The sequence below is a fragment of the Oncorhynchus kisutch genome, linkage group LG23 (assembly GCF_002021735.2).
Source record: "Oncorhynchus kisutch isolate 150728-3 linkage group LG23, Okis_V2, whole genome shotgun sequence".
Lineage (NCBI taxonomy): Eukaryota > Metazoa > Chordata > Actinopteri > Salmoniformes > Salmonidae > Oncorhynchus > Oncorhynchus kisutch.
In genome coordinates, this window is record NC_034196.2 from 3,834,825 (window position 1) to 3,862,375 (window position 27,551).

General features: G+C 42.0%; 1 protein-coding gene across 1 annotated transcript; it reads left to right on the forward strand.

Annotated features, from left to right (window-relative positions):
• Nucleotides 1-160: 160 nt before the first annotated feature.
• On the forward strand, nt 161-15,476 carry ndufa8 (NADH:ubiquinone oxidoreductase subunit A8). Its single transcript, XM_020458136.2, has 4 exons — nt 161-351; nt 814-977; nt 9,513-9,678; nt 14,985-15,476. Exons 1-4 carry the CDS (start codon nt 301-303, stop codon nt 15,120-15,122), a joined length of 519 nt encoding a protein of 172 aa, XP_020313725.1. The 5' UTR covers nt 161-300; the 3' UTR covers nt 15,123-15,476.
• Nucleotides 15,477-27,551: the final 12,075 nt, after the last annotated feature.

Genomic DNA, 27,551 nt, shown 5'->3' on the forward strand with positions numbered 1-27,551 from the left:
CTTAAAGAAGCCGAGCATGTTATCTCTTGTCTGAGAAAAAATCCAAGGCTTGTTAACTCAATACTTGAGACAATGCAAATTGCTCTAAAAATCGAATAAAGAGACGAAATGGCTCACATTTTCTCAGTTGTGTGTCGCAAAGAGATTGCGTCACTGAAATGCCTTCGAAACCTGCAGACATGCGCAATACACTGACCTTCCTTGTGCGGGTTCGTCCTGAAGGTAGACGAGGACCTTGAGTGTGTTGAGGAGTTCAGCACTTTATTCTCTCATTTCGATTATTCTAACATAAACCGAACCATGCCGGGTTCGGTGGAGGTTCCCACTTTTAACGACTTGAATGTTGAGGAGGTAAATACGAATCATAGTATTGAGGAACAATCTGGTTGGCAATGCTAGCTAGCTTGCTAGTTAGCTAAATCAGCTGCAATTGCAGCTAGCATAGCACTAGCAGGCTGGAAACCGGTAGTTATAACGTTTTCTAAATAGACTAGGTTTAAATAGGTTTAGTAGCTAGGTTTCGTGTGCTAGCTTTTGTGGTGATTGGAAAGTATTGTATACGCATAGCTAGATTGCGATAAGATCTGGGTAGAAAGTTTGCTAGCATTTGGGACGTACAAACACAGCTGTCTCTAACATGCCCAGGGTTGTTGGCTATACCCTACAGTGCAAGATAAGCTAACAAGCTAGCGTGTTGTTGTGGAATTATTTTTGCAATAGGCAACTAGATTAGGCTGTTAATGTTTGATATGGAAGTAGGCTAGACGTGTCTAAATACAAATAGTGTCATATTCTTCCCTTGCTAATGTGTAGATCAGTGTGTCGTCTGCGGTGCTGAAGGGAGCTGCCCACCACTATGGCTCTCAGTGTGACAAGGCCAACAAGGAGTTCATGCTCTGTCGCTGGGAGGAGAAGGACCCAAGAAAGTGTCTGAATGAAGGGAGGAAAGTCAACGAGTGTGCTCTTAACTTCTTCAGGTAGGCAATCATAGTGTTGAGTGACTCCACACCCAAGTGATAAAGGTAGGTCTGTTTTTAACTTGAGCCACTTCAAGGCTGTCTTAGTGTCATTAAAGAATCAGTGATAGTTGTGATGCGATTTTAAGCCTCTGTGTTTTTTTTTTTTTACCCCTGTATGTTTATGAATGAAACTGCTGATCCACATTCAGCTCTCATCTCTACAATAGCATGCTAATCTTTGAGGTCTGCTGTTTTGATTTATCTTTTTTTCCCCGCTTTGTTTTCATCCAATGAAACTCTACCAGGGTGTTTTGACATGAACTTATTCACCGTTGTAAAGGCAACGTGTATGTTATGTTTGGGTTAAACTTAGCACATGTTTACCTTTCCACTTCTGTTCTGCAACTGACCAACAAGAGTCAAGAGAGGGAGGCTGTAGCTATAGGATAACTATAGGCTGCTGCTTCTCTGTCATAATTGGGATATAGATGGAAATGGTCTGCCTGGGTTGTCTCACTGTTGGGCATGGTGTCTGTGTTTACATAAGGCTGCTGTGCACTAATAACACAACTGGACGAGCGCGTGCACACACAGGCACACCTCTGCAGTGACTGGTAGCTGTCACTGAATGTAAACATAGGGCTTCTGAGAATGGTAATGCATGTAATCATTGTAATGGTGCTAGATTTGACAAACTTATAATTACACCTGGTTGTTTAGGCTTTGGAGGTCCTACACCCATCTCAGTTGTAGCTCACTCGCATTGCAAATTTAAATAATCCTAGGCGTAGCTAGATAGTAGTACTGGAATGTCTTTTAACAGAATCTGGCTCCATTATTATATTATTATGAACCCACTTGTTAATTTCTCAATAAGAAAGTCAACGCATGTGCTTGGAAAGGGATACATTTAGAACTCACTCTAGTTGCCTGGGTAAGACGGAGTTGTCGGAGTGTGATTTCTTTTAAAAATTGAACTTTTTGGCCTGAACGCAAAACAATATGTCTGGTGAAAACCCAATACATCTTTCCACTGCGCCGTCCACCGTGTATGGCATGGCGTTGCAAAATGAGTGATAGCCTTCTTCAAGATCCCTTTTACCCTGGTCAAATCTCCCACTTTACCACCACCAAAGCACCCCCAGACATCACATTACCTCCACTATGATTGACAGATGGTGTCAAGCACTCCTCCAGCATCTTTTCATTTTTTTTGCATCTCACAAATGTTCTTCTTTGTGATCCAAACACCTCAAACTTAGATTTGTCTGTCCATAACACCTTTTCCCAATCTTCCCCTGTTCAATGTCTGTGTTATTCTGCCCATCTTAATCTTTTCTTTTTATTGTCCAGTCAGAAATATGGCTTTTTCTTTGCAACTCTGCCTAGAAGGCCAGCATTCCGGAGTCGCCTCTTCACTGTTGACGTTGAGGCAGGTGTTTTGCGGGTACTATTTAATGAAGCTGCCAGTTGAGGACTTGTGCGGCGTCTGTTTCTCAAACGAGACTAATGTACTTGTACTCTTGCTCAGTTGTGCACCGGGGCCTCCCACTCTTCTTTCTATTCTGGTTAGAGCCAGTTTGCGCTGTTCTGTGAAGGGAGTAGTACACAGCGTTGTACGAGAGCTTCAGTTTCTTGGCAATTTCACGAATGGAATAGCCTTCATTTCTCAGAACAAGAATAGACTGACGAGTTTCAGAAGAAAGTTCTTTGTTTCTGGCCATTTTTAGCCTGTAATCGAACCCACAAATGCTGATGCTCCAGATACTCAACTAGTCTAAAGGCCAGTTTCCTTGCTGCTTTAATCAGAACATCAGTTTTCAGCTGTGCTAACATAATTGCAAAATGCTTTTCTAATGATAAATTAGCCTTTTTAAAATAATAAATCTTGGATTAGCTAACACAACATGCCATTGGAACACAGGTGTGATAGTTGCTGATAATTGGTTTCTACGCCTACGTAAATATTCCATAAAAAATCTGCCTTTTCCAGCTACAATAGTAATTTACAACATTAACAAGGTCTACACTGTTTTTCTTATCAATTTGATTTGATATATTTGACAAAAACAAGGACATTTCTAAGTGACCTCAAACTTTTGAACGGTAGTGTATAATATTCAACAATTGTTCCATAGTCCGTTTTGGAATAGGCCATTTCTTTCTCGACAAGCTGACCATCCTCGACTTGCATGTTCTGTTAATATTAATTACCATAATCTAAATGTGATTTGTCATTCTGAGCACCGTGGATGGACACCCTAATCAGGTGATACACCCATTGCATATGGGTCCGGTAGGTTCCTCAAATGCCGGTAAATTAAAATGCTGCCAGTCAGAGGTCTGGCGCCACATTTTCCCAACGAAAACCCTGTCTTAGAGGTATGTTTCCTGACCGATTCCGCGTTTGGTTAATGATGTTTGTCCTCCATGAGACACTGTAGACGCAGAAGCCTATTTCACTTCCTCAAAGTCCCCAAAATGAAGATAACTCAAGAAATCTAGTTGCTCAATTTTACATCTAAGGTGTTTGGTGCAGTATTTCTCAAGTAAAAAAATTTGAAATGTGTTGTCTTAACCTCAAATGTAATGGCAAAATGTAGATTTCCGCCTTAATAGACCTCAAAGTAACTGCTATTCTTGTGTAATTACATAATTCTGACATGCCAAAACATGTTATATTTGGAAAGAAGACATCTTGGAGATTGAGGAAAAGATCAGAAGATAGGAGTTATATCGTTCATAAAACACAAGATCAAGCACACACAAATAACTTATTGATTTTTTTTTGGTTTGCTTAAAAAGGCACCTAAAGGAGTCTCAGACCATGAGAAACAAGATTCTCTGGTCTGATGAAACCTTTTCATTGATGCCCAAAGCTGGAAACACATCAGATGGCTTCCACAACGTTAACAATATCAGAAGACCGTGGGATTGATAGACCTAACTAGAAATGGGCAGATGTTTTAGTAAGTGGTGTCAGGTGTGGTCATGGTGTCCCTAAACCTCTCCAAACAGTCTGCAGTTTTTCCACACTGGATGTGCCTAAAAGTTATTGTTCACTATAAAAATAAAAATACACATTTCTACAACAACCCCTCAAACGTGGTGGTGTCGGGGGACATACAGGGGACGTACATTTAGCCTAGGCATATCCAATGTATTGGTCCCACATACAAATGAACTGTTTACAGTATAAAAGCAACAGCAACAGGTGTGTGTGTGTGTGTGTTGCTTTTATACTGTAAACAGTTCATTTGTATGTGGGACCAATACATTGGATATATATATATATATATATACACACACACACACGTCCTTCCCTAAAAAAGGTGCAAAAATAGAACTCAACTATTTATAAATGGAATTCGTGTTTGTTTTCCATCCCAGGTGTAGATGATTAGACTTCACTTTCACCGTAGCTTGTGCATGTCATGATAGTCTTTCAAGCAGTCCCTCTCTGCCAGGAAACAAAAAGCGAACTGACATTTTGGACTGGAGGTCTGGCATTTCACTGTGCAATGCTTTCAGTTCTTCCTTTTGACATGTGTGTTGGATAGTGGCGCACACCTTGAGTGGGAGGGGGGGGGGGTCTTGTGATGGTTGCGTTGGGCCCCAATTCAGCCATTTCCAACACCAGCTGCTCTCGAAGGTCAACTGGGAGAGAGGGGTTTGACCTTTAGCTTGGCCATCTGCTTGTGGAGAATGAAAGCATTTACTGAAGCAATGTCTACAAAGTTGTTAAAAAGTCTTATTTTACATTTTTATTTATTTCACCTTTTATTTAACCAGGTAGGCCAGTTAAGAACAAGTTCTCATTTACAACTGCGACCTGGCCAAGATAAAGCAAAGCAGCGTGACAAACAGAGTTACACATGGAATAAACAAACGTACAGTCAATAACACAATAGAAAAATTCTATATACAGTTGGGGAAATGGCGTGAGGAGGTAAGGCAATAAATAGGCCATAGTAGTGAAGTTCCACATTGTTACTTTACAGCCTTATTCTAAAATCAATTAAATACAATAACATTCTCAGCATTCTGCACACATGACCCCATAAGACAAACTGAAAACAGGTTTTTAGAAATGTTTGCTAATATATAAATAAAATAAAAATCTTATTTACATAAGTATTCAGACCCTTTACTATGAAAGCTCAGAGACAGGATTATGTCATGGTACAGATCTGGAGAAAGGTACCATAAGTATTCAGACCCTTTACTATGAGACTTGAAATTGCCATTGATCATCCTTGATGTTTCTACAACTTGATTGGAGTCCACCTGTAGTAAATTCAATTGATTGGACATGATTTGGAAAGGCACACACCTGTCTATATAAAAGGTTCCACAGTTTACAGTGCATGTCAGAGCAGAAACCAAGCCATGAGGTCGAAAGAATTGTCCATAAAGCTCAGAGACAGGATTATGTCATGGTACAGATCTGGAGAAAGGTACCAAAACATTTCTGCAGCATTGAAGGTCCCCAAGAACACAGTAGCCTCCATCATTCTTAAATGTAAAAAGTTTGTAACCACCAAGACTACGTAGAGCTGGCCGCCCTGACAAACTGCTCAATCGGGGGAGAAGGGCCTTGGTCAGGGAGGTCACCAAGAAACCGATGGTCACTCTGACAGAGCTCCAGAGGTCCTCTGTGGAGATGGGATAACCTTCCAGGACAACCATCTCTGCAGCACTTCACCAATCAGGCCTTTATGGTAGAGTGGCCAGACAGAAGCCACTCCTCAGTAAAAAGGCACATGACAGCCCACTTGGAGTTTGCCAAAAGGCACCGAAAGACTCCCAGACCATGAGAACCAAGATTCTCTGGTCTGATGAAACCAAGTTTCAACTGTTTGGCCTGAATGCCATACATCACGTCTGGAGGAAACCTGGCACCATCCCTATTGGGAAGCATGGTGTTTGCAACATCATGCTATGGGGATGTTTTTCAGCGGGAGGGACTGGGAGACTAGTCAGGATCGAGGGAACGATTAACAGAGCAAACTACAGAGATCCTTGAACCCGCTCCAGAGTGCTCAGGACCTCAGACTGGGGCAAAGGTTAACCTTCCAACAGGACAACGACCCTAAGCGCAATGCAGGAGTGGCTTCAACGCAAGTCTCAATGTCTATGAATGGCACAGCCAGAGCCCGGACTTGAACCCGATCTAACATCTCTGGAGAGACCTGTAAATAGCTGTGCAGCAATGCTCCCCATCCAACCTGACAGAGCTTGAGATGATCTGCAGAGAAGACTGGGAGAAGCTCCCCAAATACAGGTGTGCCAAGCTTGTAGCATCATACTTAAGGAAACTCGAGGTTGTAATTGCCGCCAAAGGTGTTTCAACAAAGCACTGAGTAAAGGGTCTGAATACTTAGGGCAATATTAAAATTTACTTTTTAGATTTTTAATAAATTAGCAAACATGTCTAAACTGTTTTTGCTTTGTCATTATCGGGTCTTGTGTGTAGATTGATGAGGGGAGGGGGGGGGACAATTTTAATACATTTTAGAATAAGGCTGTAACATAACAAAATGTGGGAAAGGTCAAGGGGTCTGAACTCGGGATGCACCGATATGACATTTTTGTCCGATATTGATATCCGATATTTTCTTTGCCAAAAGAAAGCCCCAATACCGATATTTTAGCGGCCTTTTAAGCATTCTAGTACAGTCAAATAGTTAGAACAGAATGTCATCTGTTCCTTTGTTAAGTTAGGAACAGATGAGTCATTATGAGTTCAATAACTTGTCAATTAGAAAAATAACACCTCCATGAATGTATTTTATCATACTACAGATATTCATGACAAATATTTCAGCTGCCCCGCATTACAAAGATGGTTAAAGTTGCTGGTGGCTCTTCTTACTATCCAATCTGGACCGTATGCTTTGAAAGGGATATTGGTTTAAACTAAAATGCAGTTCATCATTTTAGCTTTAACTGCTTATTACTGTCTCTAGGCTGTCAAATTGCTATAAATTACACAACTTAAGCTTTTCAAATGTGCTCAGCTGATTTGATTAATAAAATGAGAGCAAATTTACAACACATCTAATCTTTCATTTAGGGAAAAAATACTGCCTTTGTATTAAATAAAAATCTTGACCAATACATGAATGACAGAAAAGCCATTCGGCTTAGTAACCATGTTTCCAGTGACTCTAGATGGCTGGGTTACAATAGGACTGCCCATTTACAATTTTAACATTTGGGTGAGGTTTTTCTTCACATAGAGCACCTGCTCGGCTTTGTCACGAGAGTCTGTTTCTTTTTTCGTCTACAATGTGTGAAGCTGCACTGTCCACCCTAGTACAGGGAGCACCAAGATACATGCGCGCAGCTTTAGCTAGGATGGGGAAACGGTGCTTGTTACTTCTGTAGTGTCCAAGTGCATCTTCATTCCCGGGAATAGTAGGTTCTGTCAGGTATGCTAGTATCTGCAAATAATGGGGGGGGGGGGGGGCTAGGACATTTAATACATTATTTTTGCATTCCAAAGGATCATTAGGCATAGATCAACATTGGCCGGTGTAGTAACAGAAAATGAAAATACACCGCCTCACACACACACTGACCAAAAGTTATTTAACCAAAGTTATTTTGTTGGCATTTACGTATGTCTCCATTACCAGTAAAACATAATCAAAACCTATTTATTTTACTTGCTGTGCTGTTTTGTTCTTTTGTTCGGTCGTTTCATTTTCAACCAGTATTTCATCATGCATGTCAAGCAGTGACGTTTCATCCCTGTCTGTCGTGGGTCCTCTTCTTCGGTGCGCACCGTCACTGGGTCCGTTTCCATCTTGCCCAGCTGTGTCTGTTAACGTTTCACGTAAACCCTATTTCTTGTCTACATCGGAGTAGCGGTCCTTGTACCTAGCATCGAGCTCAGAGAGAATGCCACCGAATCGCTTGTTCACAGCGTCTAGTAGACGCACGGTCTTAACCGCACGGTCTGTGTCGGAAGTTGTTGTTGAGCAGGCGTTTCAATGCCATGACGAGGGTATCACGTCTGCTGCAGACGCAGTTGAGGAACTTTTTCTCAAGTCAGTTGTTCGAATGGAGCTAAGAGTGTGTTCATGTTTTCAATGAGTCCACTGGTTTGTACTGATTGTTGCAGGTAACTCAGTCAGCTGCGTACACGCCAAGCACTCATTTGTTCCAGCAGGCTCTCGATTATGTAAAAAGTACCGTTCCATCTAGTGGAAACGTCGTGCTTAATTAAGCCTTTTTGTTTTCACCTCAAGCTGCTCCTGTATTGCTTGCAGGCGGCTGTATGCTTATGTGAGTGTTTAAAATGACCCACTATCTTCCTACCTGTTGCCACTATGTCAGATACGCTGCGTTGGGCCAAAACACCTTCGTTCACAGCCAGTTGCAGTGTGTGTCCCATGCATGGCAAACTGGCAACTCCACATTCTTCCAAAGATTTTGTCATGTTCCATGCATTATCACGTAGCACAGCGTGTACATTGTTCTTGGGGATTTTCCAAGTTTCAAAAATTTTCTCAAATGCCATTGAAATGGCAGCAACGGTATGAGAACCAGCACATTCTTGAGCATGCAATATGGCTTTCCTCGATACGAAATCCTCGTCGACCCACTGTGCTGTCAGACTCAGCATGCATATGGAGCTGACATCGCTGGTCCAAATGTCAGTCGTAAAGCTAATAGCAGTGATGCCCATAGCAAGTAGCTTGTGGATGTGCGATTCAACAAGACTGTAACTCCGGTAGGGCAACATCTGAAAAATAGCGCCTACTTGGTAGTGTGTACCGGGGCTCGAACACCAACCTCATCCACAACAGAGAGCGGTTGATTGTCAAGGGCAATGAATTCCATTATCTTGGCATTAATGGATTTCGCCTTTGAGTTGTCTCTGAGTTACTTTGAGTTACTCTTTCAAATGACTGCTTGACTTGAACTTGTTTAGTTGTTGGAAGAGTGCACTCTCCTTTTGTTCCAAGTAGTCGATGAACGTCTGGGGGTGATGCACTTTCAAATGAGTAATTAGGTTTGTGGTATTGAAAGATTTCACTTTCTCCCCTCAGGAAATAACAGCAGCACAAACATTGCCTTTTTGTTTTTCTTCCTCTGAAACTTCCAAATAGATCCACACAGCAGACATTGTGGGCCAGGTTAGGAATGCTGTGTTGCACGTTTAGCGCTGTATTTCGTGGCGTCATTACGTCACCTACCTACGCTATATAGGTATGCACTTCAGCTGTAACATCGGCGTTAAATTAGACATCGGGCCGCTGCTGATGTTAAGCATTTTTGGCTAATATTGGCCGATTTCTGATACTCTCACCAACTATATCGTGCATCCCTAGTCTGAACACGTTTCAAAGGCACTGTACAATGTAGTCAAATGACACTAGAACAACCGTTAATGACTCACCGATGCCATATAGGCCATTTTTACAAAGGGAGTCACTCTAAGTAATTAAGTCAACAGCTGCCCAGGGAAGTGATTGTCTGAATTGTCACCTTCAAAAAAAAAAGTATGTCCTTAACAAATGCTTGCTTCAATTTCTCCTCCAGGCAGATAAAAGGAAGCTGTGCCGAGTCCTTCACAGAGTATTGGACCTGCCTGGACTACTCCAACCTGGTGGAGCTGCGTCAGTGCCGCAAGCATCAGCAGGCCTTTGACAGCTGTGTGCTGGACAAGCTTGGCTGGGAGAGACCCAACCTGGGAGAACTGTCCAAGGTGAGTCCCGCCTCGCAGTATAGTTAGTTATAGGCATTTTAAAAGTTACTCGACAGTAACACCCGGTATGTCGTTAATGTAACAGACTCTCATAGGGTGATCTCAAGCCCCAAGTTCATTAGCAATCATTTAATAATAACCCGATAAGGTCTGGGATTAAAAAGTTGGCTTGTGTTTGCTAGCTAGTTAGCAAACGTTAGCTTTTCATTTCTGTGCAACAGTCTCTGTTTGGGACGTACAAGCAGATGTCTCTAACATCTACTGTTGTTAGATATACCCTACAGTGCAAGATAAGCTAGCTAGCGTGTTGTTGTGGATTTCTTGTTTTGGAATGTGACAAACTCTCATAGGGTGACACCAAGCCCCAAGTTCACTAGCAATCATTTAATAATAACTTTTGTAATGAAAAATATTTCTGATATATTATGCCCCTGACGTGCAACAGTTAATCCACTTATGAAGTATTTTTAGCTTTTGAATGACTAGCTGTATACTGCGGTATACTTGACTTTCAGTCCTCCAGCAGTGTTAAAGGGATACTGCGAGAGTTTGACATTTAGATCGTTTTTTTTACTTACCCAGTCACCAGCGCAAACTTCAGCTCATCTGCAATGTAGAGACCGGTGTGTCTGTGCTCTTGTAGAATACTGGTTGAGTCTACTTTCTCTATGATTTGCTTGACCTTCACTTGAACTCTGTTGAACACTGCATCCAGCAAAATAGTAGATACAAGCATGTCTGGTTGGAGGGGTGTATGCTGGGCAAAGAACATTCAGAAATCTCTTCCAATACACATTGCCTGTGAGCATCAGAGGTGAACCAGTTGCATACGCAGCTCAAGCAAGACATTCATCAGCATTTCTGACTACGTTCCTCCATTGAGTAAAAAAAAAAAGTATAATTCCAGGAGGACCATGAGCTGTTGCTATCGATAAGGTGTCTGATTCTTCATTTTCACCTCAAATTGACTTTTATCAGAGGTTGCTTGTTGTGAGCGCCGAGGGAACTTTATGCACTTGGCTAGATGATTCTGCATGTTGCGTTTTTCACATGATTTGGCACAGTATTTGCAAATGTACACAGCTTTTCCTTCTACATTAGCTGCAGTGAAACGTTTCCACACATCAGTTAGTGCCCATTTTCCTGTAAAGATTAGAAAAAAATGAGTAAAACAAACAAATACAATTCCATGTACAGATAAATAGTTAAGCAGATTAAACAACTCCTTTGAGATGTTTTAAAATGAAACATGTATAGAAACAGGTGAATTAATACTCCTCGGTTAGCAAACTAAAACCCACATGGTAGCAAAAACTAACTAGCAGAAATGAACAAGTTAGAATGATTTAAACACACTTTGCTGTAGGCTACTATTTACTAGTTAACAAAAAATCATGTATGTCATAAAATATATTCACCCCACCCAGTATTGTAATCAAAACTTACAAGAAAGCATGTAGTCCTTGGCTCAGACAGTGTAGTAGTGTGGGCTCAATAGCATCTCATTCGTGTGCAAAATCTTGAGAATCAGCTGTACATGTGATGGACGAATGCATTGTGCATGCAGAGGGTTGCAATTCCATTGAATTGGGGATAGTTTAACCAAAATATGCCACAAGACCTAGAAATGCCTTATGTGTATCCCACAAAAGGTTCCCTGTTATAAGCTAATTCCCGTCAAGCAAATTCCCGTCAAGTTTCTGACCCTTTGCAACACAACATGACAACAACATGGTAGCAGTACAACATGGTAGCAGCACAAAACATGGTACAAACATGATTGGGCACAGACAACAGCACAAAGGGCAAGAAGGTAGAGACAACAATACTCACGCAAAGCAGCCACAACTGTCAGTAAGAGTGTCCATGATTGAGTCTTTGAATGAAGAGATTGGGATAAAACTGTCCAGTTTGAGTGATTGTTGCTCGCAGCTCTTTCCAGTTGCTAGCTGCAGCGAACTGAAAAGACGAGCGGCCCATAGATGTGTGTGCTTTGGGGACCTTTCAATAGAATGTGACTGGCAGAACGGGTTTTGTATGTGGAGGATGAGGGCTGCAGTAGATATCTCAGATAGGGGGGAGTGAGGCCAAAGGTTTTATAAATAAATCAACCAGTGTGTCTTGCAACGGGTATACAGAGATGACCAGTTTACAGAGGCGTATAGAGTGCAGTGATGTGTCCTATAAGGAGCTTTGGTGGCAAATCTGATGGCCAAATAGTAAAGCACATCTAGCCATTCGAGAGCATCCTTGGGTAGGATAGTCATCTAAATCAGGGTTAGTTTGGCAGCTGGAGCGATTATGACAGAGGAAACCAAGTCTAGATATAACTTTAGCCTGCAGCTTTGATATGTGCTGAGAGGAGGACAGTGTCCCATCTAGCCATACTCCCAAGTACTTGCTCTAAACCCTCAGAGGTAGTAATCACACCTGTGGGGAGAGGACCGTTCTTCTTACCAGAGAAAGCTTGTTGGACACTAAGAAAGCTTTGTTGTAGAGCATTTAACACAAAATCTGGGGAGGGTAAGTCTAATCTGCATATAAATGGATGAGAGATCTTCCTACTGCCCGAGCTATGATGTTGATGTAATTTTAGAAGAGTGTGGGGCCTAGGATCGTGCCTCGTGGTACTCCCTTGGTGACAGGCAGTGGCTGAGACAACAGATTTTCTGACATTATACACTGCACTCTTTGAGAGAAGTAGTTAGCAAACCAGGCTAAAGACTCCTCAGACACCAATACTCGTTAGCCGGCACACAAGAATTTAATGGTCTACTGTGTCAAAGGCTTTGGCCAAGTCAATAGCAGCACATTGCTTAAAATGAAGGGCAATAGTGACCTCATTGAGGACCTTTAAGGTAGCAGTGACACATCCATAACCTGAGCGGAAACCAGATTGCATATCCGAGAGAAGTCTATAGACATCAATAAAGCCAGCCAGTTGATTATTGACAAGTTTTTCCAACACTTTTGATAAAGAGGGCAAAATAGAAATAGGCCTATAACAGTTAGGATCAGATTGATCTCCCCCTTAAATAAAGGACAAACTGTGGCTGTCTTCCAAGCAATGGGAACCTCCCCAGAAAGGAGAGACAGGTTAAAAAGGTTGGAGATAGGCTTGGCGATGATGGGTGCAGCAACCTTAAAGAAGAAAGAGTCTAAACCATCTGACCCAGATGTTTTTTGGGGGGTCACATTTCAGGAGCTCCTTTAGCACCTCGTACTCAGTGACTGCCTGCAGGGAGAAACTTTGTAGCGGGGCAGGGGAAAAAGAGGGAGAAGGGGTGGGAGATGAGGATATGTTGGACGGGCAAGGAGGCATGGCTGAGTGAAATAGGAATTCTGACTTAATGAAGTGGTGATTTTAAAGAGCTCAGCCATGTGCTCCTTGTCAGTAACAACCACATCATCAACATTAAGGGACATGAGCAGTTGTGAGTTTATTCTCCAGGTCTTTAACCGTTTTCCAGAACTTCTTGGGGTTAGACCCACAGAGAGAGAACTACTCCTTAAAGTAACTAACTTTGGCCTTCCGGATAGCCAGAGTGCACTTATTTGTCATTTGCCTGAACGAGAGCCAGTCAGCCTGAGTATGCTTGTGCCGAGCCTTTCGCCAAATGCAATTCTTGAGGTGGAGTAACCCTGCAAGATCACGGTCGAACCAGGGGCGGAACCCGTTTTAAATGTTCTTTATGGGGGTGTGTTTGTTAACAATACCACTGAAAATATTTTTAAAAGGTCCAAGCGTCTACAGAGTGGGAGGATCAAGCTGATTCTATAACATTTTACAGAGGCCACGAAGGAAGGCTTGCTCATTAAAGTTTTTTTTAGCAAGAGTCTATGACCAATCAGGACAGGTCGTTTCACTGAGCAAAACAATTGGCCCAGCGTCGTCCATGTTTGACCGGGGTAGGCCATCATTGTAAATAAGAATTTGTTCTTAAATGACTTGCCTAGTTAAATAAAAAACAGGTGCATGCTTGTCAACAATACTTACAGTGCTGTGTGTCACAGATCCAATACTATTGGGATGCACTGTAGTTGGTTGAGTGATGATCTGAGTCATATTACAGGCATTCGTCACAGTTAGAAGCTTCCTCTTGAGAGGACAGCTAGTTGCTAATCAGTCAATGTTCAAGTCACCCAGAAAATAAACCTCTGTTTACATCACACTATCAAGCATTTCACACACATTATCTGGATACTGACTGTTAGCAGTTGGTGGCCTTAAAGCAACACCCTAAAATAATAGGCTTCAGATGAGGCAGGTGAACCTGCAACCACAATACTTCAATAACACTTTAATTTAAATATGTGTGTGTGTGTTTGGACACCTGCGTTTCACAAAGACACTGCAGTTTCAACCAAAAATCTCACATTTGTGCTCATCAGACCAAAAGGACCGATTTCCACCAGTGTAATGTGGAAATAATGTCCATTGCTCGTGTTTCTTGGCCCAAGCAGGTCTCTTCTTCTTATTGGTGTCCTTTAGTAGTGGTTATTTGCAGCAATTTGACCATGAAGGCCTGATTCACAGAGTCTCTTCTGAACAGTTGATGTCTTACTTGAACTCCCAAGCATTTATTTGGGCTGCAATTTGTGAGGCTGGTAACTCTAATGAACTTCTCCTCTGCAGAAGAGGTAACTCTGGGTCTTCCTTTCCCGTGGCGGTTCTCATGAGAGCCAGTTTCATCATAGCGCTTGATGGTTTTTGGGACTGCACTTGAAGAAAATGTCCAGATTGACTAACCTTCGTGTCTCAAAGTAATGATGGACTGTCGTTTCTCTTTGCTTATTTGAGCTGTTCTTGCCCTAATATGGACTTGGTCTTTTACCAAATAGGGCTGTCTTCTGTGTACCACTGTCACAACAACTGATTAGCTCAAACGGAAAAGAACAGAAGCAAGAGGGGTGGGGGTAGTAGCTATGTTTATTTCCCTGCTTTTGAAAGGAGCTGGCTACTGTACCTGGAGACTACCAGAAATTGTACTAAGCTAACTTCAATTATCTCCAAACTGCATGCAGACACATGTTATCCATGAGTTCGTCTGACTCTGGGTAAGTAGGAAAATGACCTAAATCTCAATCCCGCGGTATCCCTTTAAGGTTAGGGTAAACAGTACTATCTCACATTTTGAAAACAGCTTGAAGCTTGATGACACATATTTTAATTGAGCCTATTTACTTGGTTTATGCTTTCTATGTCAAGCGCAAAACATTCACTCTACATACGCATAGTATACAAACCAGCCTTTTTTTCTCCCTCATCTTGTCTGAAGTTTAAACCCTTATGTGTTTCTTCTCAGGTGACAAAGGTGGACACCTCTCGGCCCCTTCCTGAGAATGCTTACCACTCAAGACCCCGGCCGGAGCCCAACCCTGTCATCGAGGGCCAATTGCAGCCAGCAAAGCACGGCAGTCGACTCTTCTTCTGGAGCTGGTAAAGGAGGTAGTCAGTACTCCCGGGTTGAGTTCCCCTAGGTACAGATCTAAGTTCAGCTTCCACTCCCCTAATCCTAACCTTAACCATTTGTGGGGAGAACGCTAAACTGACCCCAGATCAGCATCTAGGAGCAACTTCACCTAACACCAAGAGGCAGTCCTTCAGAGCCTCATCTTGCCTGCTGTCTCCTCCAGCACACCCACTATCTTCAGACTTCTTCGGACAGGAAGGGACTTCTTTGTGCACCAGCCATCGTACAGCTCTCCGATCCCTATGTTGTAGAAATGTTAAGGTTTGAACAAAAAGCAACCTGTGTTTATTGTTGTGAAATAAAAAAATATTTAATTTAAACTTGTTTAGAACTCTCCTGTCCTGTCTAGTAGTTAGTACATTATATCACACATTAGATCTGGTCCATTGCACAACTTGGCCTGTATCTATTCCCAAATCATTTCATGCAAATGTTGTGCTGAAATGTTTCATCTTGAGTTTGTTAGAAATAACACAATTAAATTGGTACGAACTGTAGGTAGGAGACACTAAGTTGATTGTGCAGACAGGAACAATGTCTATCTCCCACCTCAAATCTTGGAAGTGTAGTCATCAACTTTGTTGCGTAATTGTCTTGTTGGGTTCAGGGTCCTGGGAAGACAGCCAGTTCAAAAATAACTGGTCAAAGGTAGTGCACTATATAGGGAATATGGTGCCATTTGGAGAGAACACCACTGTGCCATTATCCACACTAACACTGACAAAGGAAAACTGTTTAATGAGTATTGGAACAAAACTGTCTTAAGGGGTCTTTCACTGGACAAAAGAGTACTCAATTCAACCCAACTTTGTCCCCACAGGGAATTCACCATATTACTCTGACCTGTTTTGAACTTTTCACAAAAATGTTATCATAAGGTCTGTATTTATATATATATTTATATATATATATATATATATATATACAAAGTGAGGTGTAAATACTTAGCTAAAACCATTCCAAACATGGGGAAGAACCCAAGACACCATATTGTACTTTTTTCTCAATGTGTGTGGGCAAGACATAACATTTGATAGGGTCCTACATCGTCATACTAGTCAATAGTGGTTTCATGTCATTCCCTTTCCCTAGCTTGCCTTCTTCAGCTGTATGAGCTGATGTCAGAGCAGTGTGGAGTCTGAGAGGTCTTTGGTGGATTTGGCCTGACGTTTCTTTGGCAGGGGGAGAGGCAGGGCTGCCTTTGCCGACCAGGGAGGGCCTGTCTGCCAGGAATACAGAGGTGCACCCCAAATAGCACCCTATTCGCTTCATAGTGTACTACTATTACAAGAGCTCCTGTAGGGCTCTGGTGCACTACATAGAGGATAGAGTGCGATTTGGAACATTACCAGCATCACAGTGCACCAGCCGGGCCTCAGAGCCCCAGGGCTGCTCAGGGTATCACATCAAGGGAAACATAACACTGCTCCTTGAGTCTTAGCTTCAGTCCCAAATGGCACCCTATTCCCTATATAGTTTGGTACTTTTGACCAGGGACCTAAAAGATATCTGGTCAAAAGTAGTGCACCACTGGGATGCAGACAGTCGGTGCGTAGCCTCCGACTCAGTCCTGTCACACCACCATTGTAAAATCGATTTATTTCTTCTGACCTATCAGCATGTACCCCCTGACTGTTGGAGGTGGGGAACAGGGGAGAAAGGGTTTCAAGGGTGGGCCTTGTGGTTTGACTTCATGTTCCCTTAAAGCTTAAGGCACAACTCTGAGAATTAACCTATGCCATGTGGTTCATTTCTATAGGGACCAATAGGACTGTACGTTTGACAGGTCTCAGACTTCAACGCAACTATGTGGCCCTGGGGTGTTTTTAAATTATGTAAAGTGGCCTTTTCCCAAAAACCCTGTGGCCAAGTGATCCTACTGATACAGGGTAAATGTAAAATGTTAACATCTACAGATACCCACATTCTAATGTCACTGCGTACGTGAAAATATGAATCAATCTTCAATCTTGAGAGTAGCGGGGACACAGTCTGTATATTCTTTACATTTTTCTCACAGGTTTCCTCTCCATCCTCTAAAAAACAAATTCACAGATGAGACCTATAGCCTACTTCAGACAGAGCAGCCTAGTATGGAGATGATGCACTCCAAATACAGGCCGATAACCAGATTTATTGAATTCAGAAGACTTCTTAAACCAGGAAGACATGACTGTGATAGCTACACTCTTTTCCTCTACTGCCCTGTTTGGAACGCCACTCCCCCCCCGAAATAGGGAAACTCAATTGTTGTCGGAGCCAATTCTGTCTTCTGCAGAAGTCCCCTGATGATCCCCTTAGGTGTGGTTTCTGGTCTGTAACAGTGGCTCGTGCAGGAAGCGTCCGACATCGGTGGTTCTGACCTGGGAGATGTTTAGCGGGATGGAGGGGGAAGGGACTAAGCAGGGATGGAGGGGGAGAGGTCGAGAGGGGATGGAGTGGCACAAGGCCGGGCCTGCCTGTGGGTGGAGGGATGGAAGGGGGTGCTGAATGGGGGGGGGGCTTAATGCAGGCTAGATGCTCGAGGCAGCAGGGCCACGGGGCTTGTGACGGGCCGGGCTAAGAGCCCCATACAGGAAAAGGTGGTGGGGTCACCGTCAGTTGACAGGAAACCCACTCTGGCAGAGGAAAGAAATACAATACAGGACTTTCTCTTAGCAACAGCCTGCTCGGGACAGGAGACTGCGGTGCTAAAACACTTAAACAAACCAGCTAATTCACATTCCCAACTGTCAATATTCCCATTGTTTAGCCCACCGCTTTGGCAGAATCAAATAAATATTTGAAGTGGTGGTGGCTCGTGGGTACAAACAGTCAGTTGCTGCCCGACTCTTTCTCTCCCAGCCATCAGGTCATCTGTGTTGGAGCCCTGGGATGGGGTTCTATGAGGTATGAAGGGAAGTCACATCAACACTGTTTCTTTGGTCTTTTTAGTGTTTGGTATATTAACTGACCATCATTCATTGTTAGTTGTAATGCACCTGCAAAATCACTTTTTGCTCAAGATAATCATCTTGATTTGAGGCATTTCTTGATTGCTCCTAGCTATTAGGGTATTGAATTAATAAAAAATCTGTCTTGCAAAAATGTAAAGTATCAATACCATTATGAACCTCGTCAAGCGGATGTGTTTGATTTGTTTATCCTCTTGTCTTTTGTTGAGCTCTCTGATCTGTACATGCTGTTGAGCGGAGTTCAGCTTTCATGTTTCTTAATACACAGTCTGACTCTGCCACTCATGGGAATTGTCATTCCATAGAGTACAAAGAGCTCTGGAAGACTGGATCCCCATCAGTCTAGTCTGAATAAGCCCTGGTCCTATTTCTCGTTAAGCCCCGACCTGGGTTCAAACACCATTTGAAATCATTTCAAATACTTTAGATGTGCTTTTCAAGCCCAAAGAGTGGCCCTAGCTCCTAATCTATTTCAGCTGAAGTTGGAAAAATCCTGGCATATTTTTGGAGAAATGCAAAACATGAACCATAACATGAACATGATTAGCAGATGGAGAATTCTTGCATTTTAATGGGATTACTGTCATGTGTTTGACAGGAGGGACCTATTTTACAAACCCCACACAACCACCCAAACCACTGATCCCCTGGCCAATTATAGAAATCAGTGCACCAAGCCAGTTTAGGCTAAAGGAGAAAGAACTTTACTGGGTACTAAACTGTTTCTTCAAGATCCTAGTCTCCCCGGAGGCCTGTTGTTCTAATGAATTAATAAGTCAAGTTAACACTTTTCAACTTTTCAGCCAGATCTTAACCTTCCAAAGTTTTGTTGTTTCAGGGTCCTTTTAAAGGTGGCTGGGTATACAGAAATGTGGCTGGGTATATTAGAGATGTGTACAAATACCATATAAAATAAACAATTAGTCAGAAAAGAATGTGTTATATGATCACATACCTGAGCCCTGTAAAGATGGAATCGTAGCTGGTGACAGAGCTATTTTAAAGTGACAATCTCCATTTGCACTCTAGTAGCTTTACATACGGACTTTTACCTCCAGTGTTTTTAAAACTCCCATGAATGTTTTGGTTTAGCTAACGTTTAGCAACTGCTGTGTGTGTGTGTGTGTTTCAGCGAGCTAGGTGTGAGCAGGGCAAAGACAAGACAGCACAGGTGAGCCTTTGCACCACGGCACTCTGGCTCAGGTGCCTCTATAGATCTAGTGTATCTTATGTACAATACGTGAAAACGGGAATCCTAAAAATAAACACTTTGAACTGTTAATAAAAAAAGTGTATGTATTCCCCGGGCCGATATCTTTCTATGAACATTTTTTCATGATCAGAACAAACATGAATTTTATCAACAGTTTTATATTTACTGTAAACAAATGTAGCTTAGTTTTGTATTTCGGTCCTTGAATAGCACTGTGCTGGTGAATATATTTACTGTAAACAAATGTAGCTTAGTTTTGTATTTCGGTCCTTGAATAGCACTGTGCTGGTGAATATATTTACTGTAAACAAATGTAGCTTAGTTTTGTATTTCGGTCCTTGAATAGCACTGTGCTGGTGAATATATTTACTGTAAACAAATGTAGCTTAGTTTTGTATTTCGGTCCTTGAATAGCACTGTGCTGGTGAATATATTTACTGTAAACAAATGTAGCTTAGTTTTGTATTTCGGTCCTTGAATAGCACTGTGCTGGTGAATATATTTACTGTAAACAAATGTAGCTTAGTTTTGTATTTCGGTCCTTGAATAGCACTGTGCTGGTGAATATATTTACTGTAAACAAATGTAGCTTAGTTTTGTATTTCGGTCCTTGAATAGCACTGTGCTGGTGAATATATTTACTGTAAACAAATGTAGCTTAGTTTTGTATTTCGGTCCTTGAATAGCACTGTGCTGGTGAATATATTTACTGTAAACAAATGTAGCTTAGTTTTGTATTTCGGTCCTTGAATAGCACTGTGCTGGTGAATATATTTACTGTAAACAAATGTAGCTTAGTTTTGTATTTCGGTCCTTGAATAGCACTGTGCTGGTGAATATATTTACTGTAAACAAATGTAGCTTAGTTTTGTATTTCGGTCCTTGAATAGCACTGTGCTGGTGAATATATTTACTGTAAACAAATGTAGCTTAGTTTTGTATTTCGGTCCTTGAATAGCACTGTGCTGGTGAATATATTTACTGTAAACAAATGTAGCTTAGTTTTGTATTTCGGTCCTTGAATAGCACTGTGCTGGTGAATATGTTTACTGTAAACAAATGTAGCTTAGTTTTGTATTTCGGTCCTTGAATAGCACTGTGCTGGTGAATATATTTACTGTAAACAAATGTAGCTTAGTTTTGTATTTCGGTCCTTGAATAGCACTGTGCTGGTGAATATATTTACTGTAAACAAATGTAGCTTAGTTTTGTATTTCGGTCCTTGAATAGCACTGTGCTGGTGAATATGTTTACTGTAAACAAATGTAGCTTAGTTTTGTATTTCGGTCCTTGAATAGCACTGTGCTGGTGAATATATTTACTGTAAACAAATGTAGCTTAGTTTTGTATTTCGGTCCTTGAATAGCACTGTGCTGGTGAATATATTTACTGTAAACAAATGTAGCTTAGTTTTGTATTTCGGTCCTTGAATAGCACTGTGCTGGTGAATATATTTACTGTAAACAAATGTAGCTTAGTTTTGTATTTCGGTCCTTGAATAGCACTGTGCTGGTGAATATGTTTACTGTAAACAAATGTAGCTTAGTTTTGTATTTCGGTCCTTGAATAGCACTGTGCTGGTGAATATATTTACTGTAAACAAATGTAGCTTAGTTTTGTATTTCGGTCCTTGAATAGCACTGTGCTGGTGAATATATTTACTGTAAACAAATGTAGCTTAGTTTTGTATTTCGGTCCTTGAATAGCACTGTGCTGGTGAATATATTTACTGTAAACAAATGTAGCTTAGTTTTGTATTTCGGTCCTTGAATAGCACTGTGCTGGTGAATATGTTTACTGTAAACAAATGTAGCTTAGTTTTGTATTTCGGTCCTTGAATAGCACTGTGCTGGTGAATATATTTACTGTAAACAAATGTAGCTTAGTTTTGTATTTCGGTCCTTGAATAGCACTGTGCTGGTGAATATATTTACTGTAAACAAATGTAGCTTAGTTTTGTATTTCGGTCCTTGAATAGCACTGTGCTGGTGAATATATTTACTGTAAACAAATGTAGCTTAGTTTTGTATTTCGGTCCTTGAATAGCACTGTGCTGGTGAATATATTTGTAAGTGTTTAACACCTCTCTTCTTCAGGATCAGTAGAATGTGTTTTTAGATCTGTGCATCGGTCTAATGTGAAGTGGGCGATGACATGATCTGTCTAAAGGTCTGCTATTTCTCCCCGGGAAGTTGTCGCACTGCTTAGCACTCCATGAGTTGTGGTACTGCATCCCAAATCAAATCAAGGTTAATTTATATAGCACATTTCAGACATGAATGCAACATGATGCGCATCACAAGAAAAAACGATGAAAATAAAAACGTATCTACTACACAAACATGAGGATAAAAACAATGAATTACAAAAGCTGACAGACTTTAAAAAAGTCCATATGGCGTCTTCTGTTCAATGGGTGGTTTTGTTAAGAGCATCGATGCTCGTTCTGAACATTAACACACGCATCGGTTGCCGTACGGATTTGGAAGCGTGATCTTTCATATCAGCGAGAAGTACTGTAAAAACATTCAATTGATGCACACCTTGTTTGGGTTAGCGGTCCCACACGGCCATATCTCCATGTTATGGCGCTTGTTTACAGACGACAGACGGACCACCTGTGCGAATTGTCTCAGAACATTTGTGCGCGCCGGAAGAAGGCTGCCAGAAACGTGTTGTTACTGTAAAATGCTTTAGGCTACGGTGATAAAGCCGGTTAAAACAGTACAGCAAGTGTATATTCTGCATCTGAAATTTATTTGACGGGATATGAAAGTAGAGTGCTTTATGTTTCAAGAACCGTATCGCAATTGAATATCGATGTACGTTTAGATTGAGAATTTGGTTGTTTTGGCTGCCAGAGCCAGTCTACCTCTGAAAATTAACAAAAGGTCCGCCTTGGACCTTAAGGAATAACGGTAACGTTAGGCTCCTTAAGAGTACACCTCGGGCTAGGTCAGCCATAGTACGGCGCCCCTGGAGCAAATTAGGGTTAAGTGCCTTGCTCAAGGGCACATCGACAGATTTTGTCACCTTGTCGGCTCGGGTATTCGAAACAGCGACCTTTCGGTTACTGGCCCAACATTCTACAGTGGTGATTTTAACATGAGCATATTGGTGGGGCAAACTCCATAAACAAAGCTCATGTGCATTGAAACCAGTACACTACACTGGCTATACATTGAATGCACTAAAAACTAGTCGAGTTTTGAGTCACACACACAAACGTTATAACATTTAGGTTATGATCAGTTTATGGTTACTCGCCATATCTTTAGCTTTTATTGTACGGGAGACGAGCATACTCGTATAGAGTAAACTAGCTAGTAATCGGTCTGCAATATTGTGACAATGCGTGCGTCTACCTGCGCATGCCTCCCTTTTACACAAAGGGGCCCGGTTAACAATATGCAATGATTCACTTGCTTCATCTATTGCACAGTTCCAGTTCCATCAAATACATTTCTAACTAACCCTTCTTCTACATGTGGCTCCAAAGGTATTACAGTCTGCCATCAAACATCAATATGACATGTAGCGTATAGGATATTACAGACATCTAGCCTACCTCAAAACTGCTCCATGATCCACCACCAACCACTCAACTTTAGTCTTCTTTTCCAGCTTGCTTCATTTCAATGGATGGCCCATATTTTAAAGTTAAGGTAGCTAAGCTAGTCGACATGTATCCGCTAGCTAAGCTACCTTGCTTGAAGATGTGGTAACAGTGCATGGGTAAACAACAAGCTAGCTATGAAGTTGACACTTCAGTCCAATCAGTTACCGGGCATAAGACGTTGATTTATCTGTGGCAAATGACAACGAGCCTTCTTGGGCGGGCACTGTGCTTCTATTGTAAATCAATGAACTGAAGATGGACTTTTGCTGGCTAGGTCTTCCAGCAGGTGCTGTGGTGACCTGAGCCAATCACATGCAACCAGAGAAGATGCCTACGCTCTGTAATTTCTCTGTCTGCCCATCCACCACAGAAATCACAGAGTAAGGCTAAAACAGCTGCATATTGGCGCTTTCTTACTCAGCTCAATTTAACAAAACAACAATACAATAGGAAAGTATGCTTTATTAGATCAAGCATTTTTTTTAAATTTAATACAATTGTTTGTTTACTGATATGATATTTTTGGGACATTAAATAACACATTTGCATGCAAATCTCCTAGATATTGGTGGGGCCCCACCTGCCGTACATGATGTATCGCCACTGACACACTAACCGTTAGGCTACCTGCTGCCCGCATGCATGTGTGGTCCTGGTAACCTCTTACTACACCCCAGGGTATTGTTCATAAACTATCAGGAGGATTTGTATTTGTCCATGTGAGAAATTGAGTAATATTAGTTAATGGGTGGATTGGCTGTCTGGCAATTCTGGCAAATGCCAGATGGGCCGGACCATCTTTTAATGGGGTGGCTTGTCTATTTTTTTAAATATATATTAAAACATTTATGGACATGGCCGGTAGCTCATGGGCCTGCTTTTTTTAATGACTTTTAGGGGGGCCCCAGGACCGAGTTTTGGAAACACTGTACTAGACATTTATACAGTGCTTTTTACTAAGCACTAGTCATCATGTATTAGAATAAAGTTCCATTTGGGGACTGTCTATGTATTTGAATTGTTTTATAAATTTTTCAGCCCAGCGTGTGGGTTTATCAGCTGCAGTAACAAGTGACTCGTGTCGGATTGGATTTACACTGAAGGCTGGAAAATCCCGCCTATCTCCCGCTTAATTCATTCACTGAAAGGCCCATCACTTCTTGGCAGAAAGATACTGTCAAACAAAGCACAACGCTGGAAATCTATCCGCATCCACATGAACTAGACCCGGCTTCGTTCTTTGACAAACGTAGAAGGTTGTATATTGAATTCAATAGAAGATTCCGGTTCCTTAATGTAGCCAAAACATTAAGGAACTGGCAGTCTCTCTTTTTTTCTTTAATTGAATTACACTGAACACAAAACTACCTCCATACTTCCATTCATTTGTATGGGTTACCTTTAGACGAGTCTCGCAAAAAGAAAGAACATCATCGTGTTTGTGAGAGTCTCCACTTTCTATTATACTGAACAAAAATCTAAATGCAACCATTTCAAAGATTTAAATAAGGAAATCAGTCAATTGAAATAAATTCATTAGGCCCTATGGATTTCACATTACTGGGAATACAGATATGCATCTGTTGGTCACATATACCTTTTTTTTTAAGAAGGCGTGGATCAGAAAACCAATCAGTAACTAGTGTGACCACCATTTGCCTCATACAGCACGACACATCTCCTTCGCAAATAATAATAATAATAATAATTCGCATCTCCTTCGCAAAAATTCTGGCTGTTGATTGTGGCTTGTGGAATTTTGTCCTACTCTTCAATGGCTGTGTGAAGTTGCTGTATGTTCGCGGGAACTGTAACACGCTGTCGTAAATGTTGATCCAGAGCATCCCAAACATGCTCAATGGGTGACATGTCTGGTGAGTATGCAGTCCATGGAAGAACTGGGACATTTTCAGCTTCCAGGAATTGTGTACAGATCCTTGCGACATGGGGCCGTGCATTATCATGCTGAAACATGAGGCTGCGGATAAATAACACAACAATGGGCCTCAGGATCTCATCACGGTATCAAATTGTGCATTCAAATTGCTAACGATAAAATGTAATTGTTTTAGTTTTCTGAAGCTTATGCCTGTCCATATCATAAACCGCACCGCCATCATGGGGCACTCTGTTCACAATGTTGACATCAGAAAACTGCTCGCCCAGACTGCGCCATACACCCAGTCTGCCATCTGTTCAGTGCAGTTGAAACCGGAATTAATCTGTGAAGAGCAGACTTCTCCAGTGTGCCAGTGGCCATTGAAGGTGAGCATTTGCCCACGGAAGTTGGTTACGACGCCAAACTGCAGTCAGGTCAAGACCCTGGTGAATGTAAATAGTCCAGTGGCCATTTGATTAATTGTTCAGCAGTCTTATGGCTTGGGGGCAGAAGCTGTTAAAGAGCCTTTTGGTCCTAGACTTGGCACTGTGGTACCGCTTGCCGTGCTTTAGCATAGGAAACAGTCTATGACTTGGGTGACTGGAGTTTGACCATTTTTGGGGCTTTCCTCTGACACCATCTAGTATATAGGTACTGGATGGCAGGAAGCTTGGCCCCAGTGATGCACTGGGCCGTACGCACTACCCTCTAGTGCCTTACGGTCAGATGCCGAGCAGTTGCCATACCAGGCGGTGATGCAACCAGGATGCTCTCGACGGTGCAGCTGTAGAACTTTTTGAGGCTCTGGGGACCCATGCCAAGTCTTTTCAGTCTCCTGAGGAGGAAAAGGTGTTGTCGTGCCCTCTTCATGACTGTCTTGATGTGTTTGGACCATGATAGTTTGTTGGTGATGTGGACACCAAGGAACTGGAAACTCTTGACACGCTCCACTACAGCCCTGTCAATGTTAATGGGAGCCTGTTTGGCCCGCCTTTTCCTGTAGTCCACGATCAGCTACTTTGTCTTGCTCACATTGAGGGAGATGTTGTGGTCCTGGCACCACACTGCCAGGTCTCTGACCTCCTCCCTATAGGCTGTCTCATCGTTGTCGGTGATCAGGCCTTCAACTGTTGTGTCGTCAGCAAACTTAATGATGGTGTTGGAGTCGTGTTTGGCCACACAGTCGTGGGTGAACAGGGAGTACAGGAGAGGACTGAGTACACACCCCTGAGGGGCCCAAGTATTGAGGATCAGCGTGGCAGACATGTTGTTGCCTACACTTACCACTTGGAGGCGGCCCGTCAGTAAGTCCAGGATCCAGTTGCAGAGGAAGGTGTTTAGTCCCAGGGTCCTTAGCTTATTGATGAGCTTCGTGGGCACTATGGTTTTGAAAGCTGAGCTGTAGTCAATTAACAGCATTCTCACATAGGGGTTCCTTTTGTCCAGGTGGGAAAGGGCAGTTGCCCGAGAGCTGCCGAGAGCGTTATCACACAGTCGTCGAGAACAGCTGGTGTCCTCGTGTATGCTTCAGTGTTGCTTGCATCGAAGCAAGCATAAAAGGCATTTAGCTCGTATCTGGTTTTCCCTTTGTTGTCCATAATAGTTTTCAAGCCCTGCCACAACCGACAAGCATCGGAGCCGGTGTAGTAAGATTCAATCTTAATCCTGTATTGACGCTTTTCTTGTTTTTATTTGACCTTGATTTAACTAGGCAAGTCAGGTAAGAACACATTCTTATTTTCAATGACGGCCTAGGAACAGTGGGTTAACTGCCTGTTCAGGGGCAGAATGACAGATTTGTTCCTTGTCAGCTTGGGGATTTGAACTTGCAACCTTCCGGTTACTAGTCCAACGCTCTAACCACTAGGCTACCCTGCCGCCTAGTCTCATCTGAGGGCAAATCGGGATTTCTTATAAGAGTCCGGATTAGTGTCCCGCTGTTGCCTGTAATCCATGGTTTCTGGTTGGAATATTTATGTACGGTCACTGTGGGGATGACGTTATCGATGCACTTATTGATGAAGCTGATGACTGAGGTGGTATACTCCTCAATGCCATTGGATGAATCCTGGAACATATTCCAGTCTGTGCTAGAAAAACAGTCCTGTAGCGTAGCATCCGCATCATTTGACCACTTCTGTATTGAGCGAGTCACTGCTGCTACCTGCTTTAGTTTTTGCTTGTAAGCAGGAATCAGGAGGATAGAATTATGGTCGGATTTGACAAAATCCCAGCACAAGGTGCACCTGTGTAATAATCATGCTGTTTTATCAGCTGCTTGATATGCCATGCCTATCAGGTGGAGGGATTATCTTGGAAAATGAGAAATTCTCACTAACAGGGATGTTAGTTTAAGAGCAAATTTACGATTTTTGTGCATATGGAAAATGTCTGGGATATTTTATTTCAGCTCATGAAACATGGGACCAACGCTTTACATATTGCATTTATATTTTTATTCAGTGAATATGTAGCCTAATATTTAAACACTTACATGTAGCTAAGTGGGTAGGAGGGCAACACTTGACATGCACTAATTAATAATAATAATAAGGCAGGCTTTTAGAAGGTAATATACAGTTAATTCAGAAAGTATTAGGACCCCTTGACTTTTTCCACATTTTGTTATGTTACAGCCTTATTCTAAAATGTATTAAATCGTTTCGTTTTTTCCTCATCAATCTACACACAATACCCTATAATTACAAAGCAAAAAAGGTTTATTCATTTTTGC

Excerpts from the sequence above, each read along its gene's own strand:
- ndufa8 (XM_020458136.2), top strand. The coding sequence starts at position 301 with ATGCCGGGTTCGGTGGAGGTTCCCACTTTTAACGACTTGAATGTTGAG. Across the intron at positions 978-9,512 it reads TGTGCTCTTAACTTCTTCAG|GCAGATAAAAGGAAGCTGTG; the intron begins GTAGGCAATCAT and ends TTTCTCCTCCAG. Across the intron at positions 9,679-14,984 it reads ACCTGGGAGAACTGTCCAAG|GTGACAAAGGTGGACACCTC; the intron begins GTGAGTCCCGCC and ends GTTTCTTCTCAG.